We start from the raw sequence: 13321 nt of genomic DNA, 5'->3' as shown, positions 1-13321 counted from the left end.
TCCATTGGGTAAAGAATCCAACTAGGGAAAATCCAACTTTTCCGCAGCAGCATAGGCACAGGCTATAAACAATTAAATATTAAGATGCCCCCTTTGTTCATATAGGTTACATTCTTGTACTCTGTGTATTGGTTACCACAGATTAGGGGAAATGAATGGTATTTTCTTTCTGGAACTGGCTTATTTCACTGAGCATGATGATTTCCAGTTGTATTCATTCTGTTGCAAAAGACAGGATCTCATTCTTTTATGGATAGTTATTATTCCATAGGGCATAAATACCACATTTTCTTTCCAGTCATGCATTGGTGGACATCTGCTTTGATTCCGTATCTTAGCTATTGTGAATTGAGCTGCAGTGAACATGACTGTATAAATAATTCTTTCATAAGCTGAATTCAGTTTGGGTACATCCCCAGGAGTGGGATAGCTGGGTCCTATGGTAGATCTCTCTTCAGATCTCTAAGGAATCTCCAAACTGTCTTCAATGATGGTGCACTAGTTTATATTCCCACCAACAGTGGATTGTAGTACATTTCCCCCCATATCCTTGCCAGCATTTATTGTTTTTTGATTTTCAGATAACAGCCCTTCTAACTGGGGTGAGGTAAAACCTCATTGTAGCTTTTATTTGCATTTACCTGATGGCTAGAGGTCCTGAGTATTTTCATGTGTTTGTTGGCCGTTTGTATCTTTTTAAATTGATCTTTTTAAAAATAATTAACAAATTAATTGGAAAGGCAGAGTTACAGAAAGGAGGGAAGATAGAAAGATCTTTCATTTGCTGGTTCACTCCCCAAATGGCCTCAACAGCTGGAGCTTCACTGATTCAATGCCAGGAGCTAGGAGCTTCTTCTGGTTCTCCCACATGGTTGCAGGGTCCCAAGGCCTTGAACCATCCTCTATTGCTTTTCCAGGCCTCAAGCAGGAAGTTGGATGGGAAGCAGAGCAGCCAGGACATGAACTAGCACCCATATAGGATTCTGGCGCTTGTAAGGGAAGGGTTAACCAGCTGAGCCATTGCGCTGGGCCTATCACATTTTTTTTCTTCCTTTTCTTTGTCAGTTTTCTTATTTATGATCCAATATAAGGCACATGGTTGTGTGCTTCTGGCAACCCCAGCTTTGTTGTCAATAATGTTATACTACAGAAGTGACAGCAGTGTGTGAGCTCAAGCAATGTCCAGGATGGCTTCAGCAATATAGCAGAGGAACTAACCACAGAGAGAGGACAAAGGAACAAATGTCACAGAATCCATGGGAGACAAGCAGAGAAGGCTACAGCAAAGAAGGCAGTATGTTGTAGGCTGAAAGAGCAGCATGTTCTAACTCGGGGGTGGCGCCCATATGGGATCCTGGTGCGTGCAAGGCAAGGACTTTAGCCACTAGGCTACTGTGCCGGGCCCCAGATAGGGTCTTATAAGTGTGGCACTTGCACAAGGTAGCAAGAGTTCTGTGCAAACAGTCCTTGCTTTGTGCATTGGGCTAGCTATTGGATGTACTTTATCTCCTTCCAGCCACTTCTCCAGGCACAGGGAGTCATCCTCTCCGTCTAGTCCAAGTTGGAACTTCTTACAGTTCTGTGCTGTTGTCATCCCCCTAGAGGTAGTAGCAGTCACAGCCTCCACTGCTGATCAGCTGCAGAGGGCCTCGTCTGTGCCTTCCAGAAGGGTCCTCTCTCATCCACACATATTCAGCCACTCTTCTTAGAGCAAGAAATGCACTATCTCTCAACTTGAGTGATGCCAGGGAAGACCTGAAATCCCACCTTGGCCTTCCTCATCACCCCAACCACATGGGGAGCACTCTGCCCTGTGGGACTCCCCTGGTCACCTGGACTAAGAATAATTCACAACCATCCTGGCTGTCATCTTTCAGATCCTGAGAGGGTTATTTCATGGACTCTTGGCCCATCCACCACAGTGATTTTTGTCCTAACACAACTTCCCTCCCTTGCAGCAACAGACTCTGCTCCTATCATCTCCTTGGTAAGAGTGAACTCGAAAACTATCCTATAAGTCACTTTGTGTTTGGACTTCCCACAAGCACCTTTTGGGTTTTTCTGATTCTTGTCAGTTTCAGATAAGATATCATATGGAATTACATCCCACATTGGGGTTCTTGAGTTAGATCTCCAGCTCCATTTTCCTACTAATGTAGACCCTGAAAGGCAGGGATGCTCCCAAGGATGTGGGTCCCTGTCACCCATGTGGGAGACCCAGATTGACTTCCAGGCTCCTGGCTTCCAACTGGCAACCCTGGCAGGCACAGGCTTTTGGGGAGTTGACCAGTGGCTGGACATGAGCTTTCTCTTCAAGTTATATATGTAAAAAAAAAAAATCAACTCATCTTTTGATTCCGTTGAATATTTCTATAATCCCAGATGAAAATGACACTAACATTTTTATTCTTTATTTTTACTGTGAAGTGCTCTTTTGTAAAGCATTAAGTGAGACTGGGTCACCAATGCAACATGCCGTCTGAAGGATGTAATGTCAGCCCCCCATCAGTCGGCTGGCCTGTTTTTTGAAGCACTGTGCTGAGGGACAGAACTTAGGACAGAGCACAGTTTTGGCTAAGGGCCACGGTGTACTTAAAGGAGGCAATTTCAAGCACTGTTTAGACATCCAATGTTTACAAACTAAGTAAATTCTGTCATGGGAAACAAGCCTAAAAACATGCCTGAATGTAAATGCAAGTTCTGTGTGGAGGGTCCAAGAGAATCCCATAGACCTAGTGTGTGTCAGGCAAAGAACAAAACAGCCACACAGGGGAGGCAGGGGATGACTTCTGCAATGATGGCAGGACGGTGGGCTCCGGGTAAAGGGGCATGTGCCAGGATGAGGCACTCTTTTTTTTTTTGCATGCTCCTACACCTGTCAGTACCTAACTACTCGATCATGGCCATGTGACTGAGGAATGAGGAAGCCAGTCTGTCCTTTATCCTCTCGTGTGGGAACAAGTGCAAGCAGTGTTGATGCTGAGCTGCACTCCTGTCATTGCTGCTCTTCACAGCCTTCCTGCACACTCCCAGTTCTCTCCTGCACAGCTCCAGGGTCCTGTGCTGCTGGGTGAAATCTGCTGCTGCCAGCTGGGCTGTGTGTCTCCCCAGGAGGCTGTGAGGCACAAGAGTATTTAGGAACACAATAGAAGGTGGGTGCAGAAACCGCAGGCCATGGGCTGTGATGCCACCCCATGAGCTTTCTGTTTTATGGTGGCTGGACACTGTTGTAGGCCACCAAACTCACCTCTGCTTTTGGGCATCCTCTTCAAGCTCACTGGGACATCCAGGACACTGTGGCAACCCTGGCTGCAAAAATGTCCCCTCAGGACTCACAAAATTCCTGGGGGAGATGGCAAGTGTTCCTCTGTCATAACCCCTCACGTCCTGCTTAGAAGGGCACTGCAGTGAAGAAATTCCTCTCCCCTCCAGCACAGTGCTTGACACCAAGGCCCAAAGCTCTACAATACAAGGGTTCCAGGCTTCTCTGGAACACCGAGTCAGTCCAGGTCCATAAAGCCGGGTCTTCACCTGCCAGCAGTCCACATGGAGGTCTTCTCCAGGTACAGCATCACCACTCAGGCCCCCTCCTACCCCTTCTTGAAGTGTCGGCAGAGTCTTATGGTACAACATACTGTGCTGAGCAGAAGAAAAACAACCCAGCTGCCCAGGGAGCCAGGGATTTCCATGTGGATGTGCTGGCAGGAAATGACCCTTTGCCTTGGTTTTGCCAACTAGACGTAGAAAGGTCCATGAACTACAAATGAATACCTACACTAAGATTCCAGAAGACTCCCACACATTGTTCCTATTGACACTCTTTCTTTATTGAGAGTTTTCAACTTCACCTTGATGGCATTCCTTCTCTTGTTCACCACGCACCCGTCTCCTTACCATGTGCCATTAGTGGGTCTACTTTTCACCTGTGCTCAGGTGGGATTTGCTTATTGCTAGCTTTTTTTTTAAAGAAAGATAGTTACAAATAATCAATTATTCAAGTACTTCACTGCCCCTAACAGACACCCCAGTACGCGTGTTTATCCTACTGATAATATTTACGTGTTTGCAGGGCTTGACCCTGGGCCACAAGAGCATTACGTTTACCAAAAAACCCTGGAATTCCAGGTTCCTGGGTTATATCAATGCAATTTTGCATGAAAAAAATCGTGAAGTAAAAATATCCAGTCTAGGCAGTTGTTGAAACTAGATTTCTTTATAGGGCATTATGGAAAGTAGAGAGGTTACATCTCTGACATGACGAGGTTATGTCTCTGACATGGTTACCACAAAGAATTTCTGGTACCTGAGAGGGAGAGAGAGAGAAAATTAGAGTCTGGAGGCTCTGCTGGCTGTGATGAAGGCGGGACCAGTCTGAGCTCCCTTGGACTCCTAGAGTGACTGAGACTCAACAGGGGCTACTGAGCACTGCTAAGTCAGGCTGTGGAAACAAACTTGTCTAATAATCCAAAAGCCATTGGATAGAGATGAACCTTCAAATTATTTTATGGTAATTAAGGGGAAAATAAGCTATTCAACAGTACACATTGGGAAACCCAAGATAAGGGAGTAGATCTGGTCCTTTGTCCCAAGCTCTCATCCACCTTACTACATAAGAAAAATATGGACTTGAGCCTGACCCTCAACGAACATGAGGAAAGAGGTCTTATTCACCGCACCACAGAGATCCACACACACATGACACCTACCAGGTCCCTGATCCTTCCTACCTTGATAGACCATCCACAGCATTTTAGACAAAATTCTGGTGGACAATAGGAGCCAGGAAGTGCAGGCTACACGAGGTTCATCAATGGAAAGCTGCTGCAGAGACCTGCGGAGAAACAAAGGGACGAAGTTACTGTGGGAAGATGGCAGACACAGTAAGTACCACCAGGTCTCCCTAGCACTAACAGAGGATGGGTATTAAGCAACAGCACACCAACAAAGACCCACTGAATACAATCCTGCCCTTGTTGTCAGCAGCAGACTTCAGAGAGACAAAGAAGGGTCGGGGGACCAGGGAAGCAAGGGGGTAGGGTACCAGGGGGGGCAGGCCTGATGCCCACAGGATTCCACCAGCCCAGACTTCCTCAGGCCTAGGGGCCGTGGACAAGGATGAGCCCAGCCCACTTGCATGGACCCTGGTCAGGATGCCCTGGTCAGGGCAGAGTGTTGTATGGAGTAGGATAGTGTGGGGGAGATGAGAGGAGGAACCAGCACAGGTCTCAGTTACCTTCCTCTAGGAATGTGGAGGACAACAGCTCACACACCCTCCCTAACCCCACACAACACCACCTCCAGCGGGCCCTGCCTTCACCTGATCTACCAGCTAAGTACCTTCTACATATGCCCATGTATACTTACCCATGGTGGGCCTCAACCAGCTCCCTGGATAATGCCCGCTCTTCCTCCTCCTCCTGCCTGGAGGAGTCTATTTCCTCTTCCTCTCCCAGCTCTGTGCCAGAGGTGTGGGCTGCAGCAAAAGTGGGCACATGGGGCAAGGACACAGGGAGATGAAAAAGGGGAGCCCAGGTCCCACCTGCCTACCTACTGCCCTCTGCTGCAGCACAGCCTGGGAGGGAGACAGCTAGGCTGGTAACAAGTACCACCTTCCATGGTTGGCCTGGCAGCTCTGCCATCCAGCAGGGCCCACCTGCCCTGTCCTGGGAATCCTGAGTTGCTGCAAGTGGGTGGCTGGCCAGCAAGCCCGTAACCCATAGTCAAACAGGGATGTGGAAGGCCTAGTGGTGCTGACAGAAGCTTTCCACAAGAGGACTCACCTTCAATGGCATGGGCCCAGTGGAATGGCCTCTTCAAATGCATGGCTGGGTTCCATTCCCAGTCACAGGGACAGGGCAGGCCAAAGGCAACATTCACATTGGCTTCAGTAGGGTCCCAATGGTACATCACAGCCGGAGTGAGGCAGAACAAGGCTTCTGGCTGTTGTTTTGAGTCCAAGCTTAGCCTGCTGCAGAGAAAACAGAGGAATATTGTTGGGTTCTGGGGTGTGATCATTGGAACCCTGATCCAATGGAATCATCACCGTCAACTCCCAGGCTCCTTTGCATGCTTGCCCACAGATGCTATCTCCCAATGTAGAGCAGCCCAGCAAACCCAAGAGTCCACATGCTTGGATGGCAGCCAGTACCAAGCATCCTGACTTACCAGGCATCCATCTGCACGCTGTCTCCAGAGGCCATCCAATCCTCGTCAGGTTTTTCATCCTGCTGATCACTGCAGGTATATACTGCAAACAAGGGCCAAGGTCACAGCAACATGACCACAGAGCAGGTCCAGCACATTGTCTGAGCACCTGTGGGTCTCTCTGCCCTCCAGTGGGACCAACACCTGGTTGGGCAGTGGCCCCACACGAGAGGACCTGCCTGCCTGTGCCGGCCTGCTGCCTCTGTCAAACCACTGAGCTCTCCCTCCATGTCTGGGGATTTGGGCACCCTGCACACCACCTGTAGCCAACGTCTATATGCAGGTGGCACGTCTTCAGTCTCTTGGCCCTAAACCAGAGCCCAGCTGTGGGTGGGAGGCCACCCTTCCAAGGCTGTGGGGAGCAGTCCGTTATCTAGCCATCCATGGGTTCATCTAAGGGTCAGGAACCTGGACTTGGGACTCCTGGGAGAAACCTCCGAGGCATAGCAACATGTGCAGTCAGGTACGGCACTAGGGTGGTCAATGGCAATGGCGAGGGTGGGGAGCCTCATCAGGAGAACTCCCAAAGGCAGTCCTGGGTCTGCCTGCCCAGGCTTGCACAGGCTCTGGTCCAGCCACTGGGCTATGGGTAAGTGAAGAACCACATCAACTTAATGGGGTAAATGGGCATGTGATAGCATGGCATGGGTCCTATTCTCAGGGGAATTGGTGGGATGATGGCAGGAGGCAATGGCAATGTCTAGGTTTGTGGACTCATCAAGGCTGTCCTGGAAAAGACACCAGTCACCATCTGTCCCAACATCTCCATCACAGGTCGGGAACACATGGGCCCTTCCATAGAGGTATGTGCAGGCTGCAGTGACTGCATGGGCTGTGCCAAGCTGCACAAACCTGCCACGGGTGTGGTGATCCCAGGATACAGGGTTTCCTGTGGCCTCATTGGCTGTGATATGAGTCTACTGGGGAAGACACAGCAGTAGATTATTCCCCTTTTCCAGCTACCAGGGCTTCCAACAATATCTTGGGGCCTCTGATGGACAGTCCACAAGCCTGTACTACAAGACCAGGCAGGGCCCTGATGTGCAACTGGAAGTGGGAAGCAAGCCCAGCTGGCAGGAACTCACCCTCGATGGCATCAGCCAAGTAGAAGGGTTCCTCGAGGCTCAGGTCTGGGAACCGGCCTTGGATCCTTGGCATTCTTGTAGTGATATTCTCCATGGCCGCGAAGGAGACCCAGCAGTACACATAACCACTGGGTGGGGCACACAGACAGATGCAGGGCTCACATGGGTATCCTGCAGTCAGCCTGCTGGAGAGAAAAAGAGATGCAAGCATAAGAAGGGTGGTCATGGGTGTAGATCCCACAAAATCCCCACTGCTTCCACCCAGTAACAATCCTTTCTCCAATGCCCTGGGCATGTGGAGCAGTCTGGAAGGACATCTCCCCCAATGAAAACTGGCCTTGCTATGAACACCCATCCCACCACCTGCCCATGCCATCACTACTGAGGTTTCACAGGGACAGAGTAGCACATGGGGGAAGCAGAGTACACTGCGACTGGGCAGGGGTCAGGCTCTGCCACCATCTATAGCTCCCCTGGGCATGGGCTAGGATGAATGTAATCCATGCCCATGAACTCTGGTCAGGGAACCAGTCCTGGGATGGCCACCACAGTAGGGTATGGACTGGGCGAAGTACTGTTTAGCAGATGGCCTAACCATAGCTTTCGGGCACAGGGCATCCCACAGCTCTCTTCAGCAGCTTTACTGGCTGCTGGCACTTGCCCACAATTGAAGTCCTCGTCCAGGTAGTAGCCACCAGCCCAGAGCAGACTTACCCACAACACAGCTTCACCCAATCCTTGCACATCACCACTACCTGGCTGTCTGCCACTTGCAGTTGCTTTCTGGAGGCACCATTTACTGCAAGTGAATGGAGACAGGGCAAGCTCAGGCCATACCAAGGAAAGGATGGTATGGGTGCTACCCTCCGGCAGCTGGGGATAGCTGTGCCCTCAAATTTGCATGCCTTCCATGGACACTCTGGCAGCCTCTGCCAACCAGCAGAGCACACTTTCTGTCTGGGCTAGCACACTGCCATCCTCACCTCCGCTAGGGATCAAAAGCACCAGCAACCAGGCCCTGGGCTGCCAATCAGCTCTGTGAACTCGGCATCCTTGGTCCCAGCTCTGTTGCTGGGAGGCTGGCTGCCCTAGAGAGAGGCCTCTACCAACCAACTGGCCAGCCAGAGGAGCTCTTGGGACAGCAAGTCAGCGATGGATGCTAGAACAAACCTGTACCATACATGGGCTGTTGGGGCCATGCTCCTGGCCCTGGAGCTCGGAGGCACGGGGCTCAGGACAGCTCAGAGCCACAGATGCTGGACCTATTTGGGCCCACAAAACACACATCTGGCCTTGCAGGTGTGCAAGTGCCATTATGACCCAGGGCAACTGGGCAGACACAGCTGCAGGGAGACTCCCACAGAGCCCAGATGAATCCATGGCTGCCCGGCTATCCATGGAAGGAAAGAAAATATGAGGGCAGAACTGTTACCTTCCCCCACCCTGGGCTAGCCACATGTGGCCACTGGGAATAGTGTGCAGGGTCTGTGGGGCCAGTGTCTGTAAGGATGCCTGAGGCAAGTAGGGTTGGCAGGATTGGTATACCAGGAACTTACCTTCAACAGCCTCCAGCCAGTGGAAGGACCCTTGGAGCCCCTGGTCTGGGACCCAGGAATAGGCCCAGGGCATTCCCAGCATGAGATCCTCAGGAACCATGAACAGGACCCAGCAGTCCAGGGTAAGCCAGCATGGGCAGGCTTCAAGCTTGCTCAAGTATTGTATAGTCAGGCTGCTGGGGAGGGAAGAGATGGAAGTGTGTAAGGCAAAGGGGTGTCCTGGGTTTAGATACACAATATTTCCCTCAAGTCCCTCCCGCAGTCACCAGATACCACCCCGAGACCAACCTCCCTCCTAAGCCCACTATGAAGAGTCCAGCTGCTAAAACTCAACAAATGGTTGTCTTCCACTCATGCAGACATTGTGAGGCTTTGCAAGGACAGGGGAGTTAGTGCCTGCCTGGTGGAGTTGGAGAAACACAGGTTACACAGAGGCTGTGAGGGCAGATGCACCCTGGGACAGGACCCTGATAGGGTCTGGAGACAAAAGTCCTTGGAGTCCTGTCGCCACACCCGCTGAGAGTTTCCAGGGAACAGTGCTCGGAGAGAGGGCAGGATAGGGCTATGACACTGGATGTGCTTGAGTAGCAGGACTGAGTCCGTGGGCTCTGTGGTCCTTGAGAGTCCACCTTCTCTGAGACCCTAGGTGCAGGGCAAGGCCACGGTACGTGGCTGGATGGTGGCCACTGTGCATGTGCAGACTCACCTGGGGTGGGCCTCCATCCTGTCTGCAGAGGCCACCAAGTCCTTGTCAGGTTCTTTGTCCTGCTGATATCTGGAGGAGTCATTGACTGCAAATGAAGTAACATGGGTCATGTCTTCGACAGTGTTGCAGCCAAAATGCCCATTGCATTGCCCAATCCTGGAACCTTGAGGGACAAGTTCTATCTCAAGTGCCTGTTCCAATGCCACATGGCAAATGGCTCTATCCTATGTAAAATGCCTGTACCACTGTTCCTAACTGCAGTGCCACAACTACCAGACAACAAGCTAGTGGACCCATTGTCTAGTACAGGAACCAGAAATCCAGAAAAGATCAATTTTCTACCCGCTGTCTGAGAGAACAGTGCTGAAGACAGAGATGGGTCCTTCCACTCTCAGCCCGGCGCTCTCTTCTTCTTCTAACAAGCTGCCTCCTGTCACACCCTCCTTGCTGTTCTTTAAAACTGTGGGTGCCGCCTCCTGCTGCAAAGGGCACTGGCACCAGGGACAAGCAGAGCTTTGGAATTTTGGAAAATTCATGCCTACACATTGCTCCTTTTTTCTTTTCCACCCCAGGCAAATCTGATCATGCCGTGAGCACAAATAGTCCTTGGAAATGCGCTGCTGCTGGATACACGTCCCCTACAGGGACCTGGAATCTCAAGAAAATGGAGACTTTCCTGTGGTTGCCTCACCAGTGCTAATCTTGCAGACAAGTTGATTTTCCCTCCTGGCCTGCACCACCAAAGGCTCTGGGAATCTTAGTCCATGGAAAATGTCAGGATCACACTGGGTGAGGTCTTGGGGACGTTGGTTGGGTAGGTGACAAGTCTGTGTCTCTGCCCCTGACTCCTGATCCGACTCTTGGGTGTGCTCTGCACCTGCGGCAAGCAGTTCCCTAAGGAGGGGGCGGAGGAGAGGAAATGTAAGGAAGAAAGGCCTTCATGATACCGATAATGTCCCAGTAGAGTTGCCCCATCCCAGACATGTCTCTTAAGCCACCATGTACTCTGTACAAAGCCCCCTTACATGAACTCAGTAGGTGCCGGTATCTCACACTGTGGCTCTCCAGCTGCTGGCATCTCCCTCAGTTTGGACTCAATCATGGCTTGGCATTCCTCCCAACGTGAGCCTGACAGAGACATGCCTGCCTCAGTGGACAGCTGGCCATGCTGCTGAGGCCGCTGTCCAGGGAGGAGAACCGCATTACCCAGCTCCATGAAGTACTTCCTCAACAAGCCCTAGCTTAGGAAGGCACAGAGTTCTGAGGGTCAGTGATGATTCCCTTCCCTGAGTTGTGACTGAATCACAGCAGTGCAATCCCAATACTTTGCAACTGCTGAAGTCATATACTGGGTAGGGGTAGGAAACAGTGACTTTTTAAAACAAAAGATTATTTTCCTTTGAAAGACAGAGAGTTGGAGAGACAGAGAGAGATATCTTCCATATACTGGCTTATTCCCTTAATGGCTGTTATGGCCAGAACTGGGCCAATCTGAAGCCAGGAGCCAGGAGTTTCTTCCAGGTCTCCCATGTGATGAACAGGGCCCTGGTCAAGGACTTAAACCATCCTCTTGTGCTTTCTCAGGTCATAAACAGGGAGTTGAATTAGAAGTGGTGCCACCAGGACGCAAAATGACACCCATATGGGATGATGGTGCTGCAGGTAGAGGAATAGCTCATTATGACACCACCCAGACCCTAGGAAGTAATTATTAGAAGAAAGAAAGCTCCACTAGCACAAGAGGCTCATGGTTCCCTTGTGCTGAGAAGTTCAAGCTTTCGTGGTTGGAAAATTTCCTAAGACTTAAAACACCAGCTAGAGAGAAGGGCATAAAACAGATTCCATTCAAAAGCCCTGGAAGAAAAAATATATTCATACTAATGGATTTCACTATCAGGGAAAATAACTATAAAAAATGTAAAAAGAAAATATGGCACACACACACTATGGAGTGCTACTCAACCATAATAAAGAATGAAAACTTATCATCTGTAACAAAATGGACCCAGCTGCCAACCATATCCTTTGTGACTATCATGTTCTCTATGATCTGTGATCTCTATAATACACACAACACCAGAAGCATACTCTTTGTCAGTGAGGTTGGCATACTGGGAATCAACTGTTGTATGCAACATGTCACTATACTCATGAGTCTATACTCCTGGGGCATAAGGTTTCTGTTATTTTAGCTTATTTTTATATCTGTTACTATTACTTTTATTGGAAAGTCAGATATACAGAGAGAAAGATTCTCCATCCATTGATTCACTCCCCAAGTGGCCTCAACGGCCGGTGCTGTGCCAATCCAAAGCCTAGAGCCTCTTCTGGGTCTCCCATGTGGGTGCAGGGTCCCAAGGCTTTGGGCTGTCCTCAACTGCTTTTTTAGGCCACAAGCAGTGAGATGGATGGGAAGCGGGGCTTCTGGGATTAGAACCAGCACCCATATGGGATCCCGGCCTGTGCACGGTGGGGACTTTTAGCCGCTAGGCTACCGCCCTGAGCCCTATATATGTTAGTTTTTCCTTTTACCAACCTGTTATGCCATGATACCTTTATACACTGGCAAGTTAAGCTTGCTACTTTGAAGCAAATGAGTAAGCTTTTGTAGCAATTTGGGAGATAGTAATAAGGGGAGAAATGGGCGGGGGGGAAGAGGACCAAATCTGCATTGTGAAAAATGTATCTCATTTTATAGAAGTTTAAAAATACTAACTTCCACCTTTCTCAGTGTATGGCAGCAATGGAATTTCTTTTGGGGAAAGGAAGAGACATATCAACTCTAGAAAGCATTTCATTTCTCAGGGAGCAAACTAGAATCAGTCATCACTTTGGAAGATCTCCAGGACTCACTGTGTTCCCCTTGGCGGATGCCAACAGCGAGATGAAGAATGATGTCCTTGAGGTCTTGTAATTCCTGTTGATTCCTCTGCAGCTGGGACAGTACTGCCTGGCTGATGGCTACCATGCTCATTTCACTGGTTGGATCGTACAAAGGACTAAGCGGCATTGCCATCCTGATGTTGCTGGCAGGAGAGGTGGATCCAGAGACTAAGGGAAGAAACCCAAGTGCCAAAAAAGTTCAAACAAGTAACATTCAGCAGCCTTCATTAGGGCAGAAGGATGACAAGAACCCCCAACTATCCAAACTTACTGTTAGGAAACACCCCACAGAAAGTCAATCTCCAATCACTATCCCATCAATGTTAGGTACTGAGATCTCAGCTCTGAAGCAACTACTTCTAGCTTTGTCACTGACACCAGTGACCACAGGAAGGCCTCCTTGCCAAGTAGCTGTTGGCTGTACCAATAACACAATTAGAAGGAGGGGGATGTCATGGAATCTTAGGAGCCCCTGCCTTCCAGTTGCCTAGGTTACTACTGGCTGAAACACAAGGCCTCCTGCCTGGGTTTAAGGACACCACAGCAGGGGAGCAGCCACTCATCCTTCACTGGGGAGCAGTGTACCCTGTGCTGACCCTGAACACATGCCCAAGCTCATTCCCAGCCTCAGTGCCTCCCTGTGCTTAAAAACCTTTAGGCAGAATTAGTTTCCAACTAGTTTTACTTTCTCTCAGGAAGTCACCCAACCTTTCCTATAGGTTAAAACGTATGTCTACAAAACAAAACAAAACCCCCAGATTTCCGGGCTTCTCCTCCAAGGAGACATGTCTCATTATAAACTGCCATAGTGTTCCTCGCTGGGTTTCTGAAAAGAAACCTTAGTCATCATAAAGTGAGTTAAGCAAAAATTAGAAACCTGCAATACA

General features: G+C 49.7%; 1 protein-coding gene across 5 annotated transcripts; it reads right to left on the bottom strand.

Annotated features, from left to right (window-relative positions):
- Positions 1-4193: 4193 nt before the first annotated feature.
- Positions 4194-12873, bottom strand: LOC105942543 (uncharacterized). Of its 5 annotated transcripts, none has more exons than XM_058669342.1 (13): positions 12706-12873; positions 12405-12602; positions 10577-10679; positions 10243-10445; positions 9552-9636; positions 8846-9021; positions 8004-8088; positions 7290-7474; positions 6166-6556; positions 5781-5968; positions 5365-5473; positions 4728-4831; positions 4194-4303 (listed from the first exon to the last, which is right to left on the bottom strand). In XM_058669342.1, the coding sequence occupies exons 2-9, from the start codon at positions 12565-12567 to the stop codon at positions 6513-6515; spliced, it is 1044 nt and encodes a 347-aa protein (XP_058525325.1). In that variant the 5' UTR covers positions 12568-12602; positions 12706-12873; the 3' UTR covers positions 4194-4303; positions 4728-4831; positions 5365-5473; positions 5781-5968; positions 6166-6512. The 5 variants fall into 5 exon arrangements, with proteins under 5 accessions (XP_058525325.1, XP_058525324.1, XP_058525326.1 ...); XM_058669341.1 differs by having other exon boundaries at positions 12405-12577; XM_058669343.1 differs by having other exon boundaries at positions 7290-7471; positions 12405-12577.
- Positions 12874-13321: the final 448 nt, after the last annotated feature.

This window comes from Ochotona princeps, chromosome 10 (genome assembly GCF_030435755.1).
Source record: "Ochotona princeps isolate mOchPri1 chromosome 10, mOchPri1.hap1, whole genome shotgun sequence".
NCBI classification, from domain to species: domain Eukaryota; kingdom Metazoa; phylum Chordata; class Mammalia; order Lagomorpha; family Ochotonidae; genus Ochotona; species Ochotona princeps.
This window is presented reverse-complemented; position numbering and strand designations above follow the sequence as displayed.

Coding starts and splice junctions, on each gene's coding strand:
- LOC105942543 (XM_058669342.1), bottom strand. CDS start 12,567: ATGGCAATGCCGCTTAGTCCTTTGTACGATCCAACCAGTGAAATGAGC. Junction 9,022..9,551: donor AGGATGGAGGCCCACCCCAG/GTGAGTCTGCAC, acceptor TTCCCTCCCCAG/CAGCCTGACTATACAATACT. Junction 6,557..7,289: donor CTTGGCTGATGCCATCGAGG/GTGAGTTCCTGC, acceptor TGCTCCCCACAG/CCTTGGAAGGGTGGCCTCCC.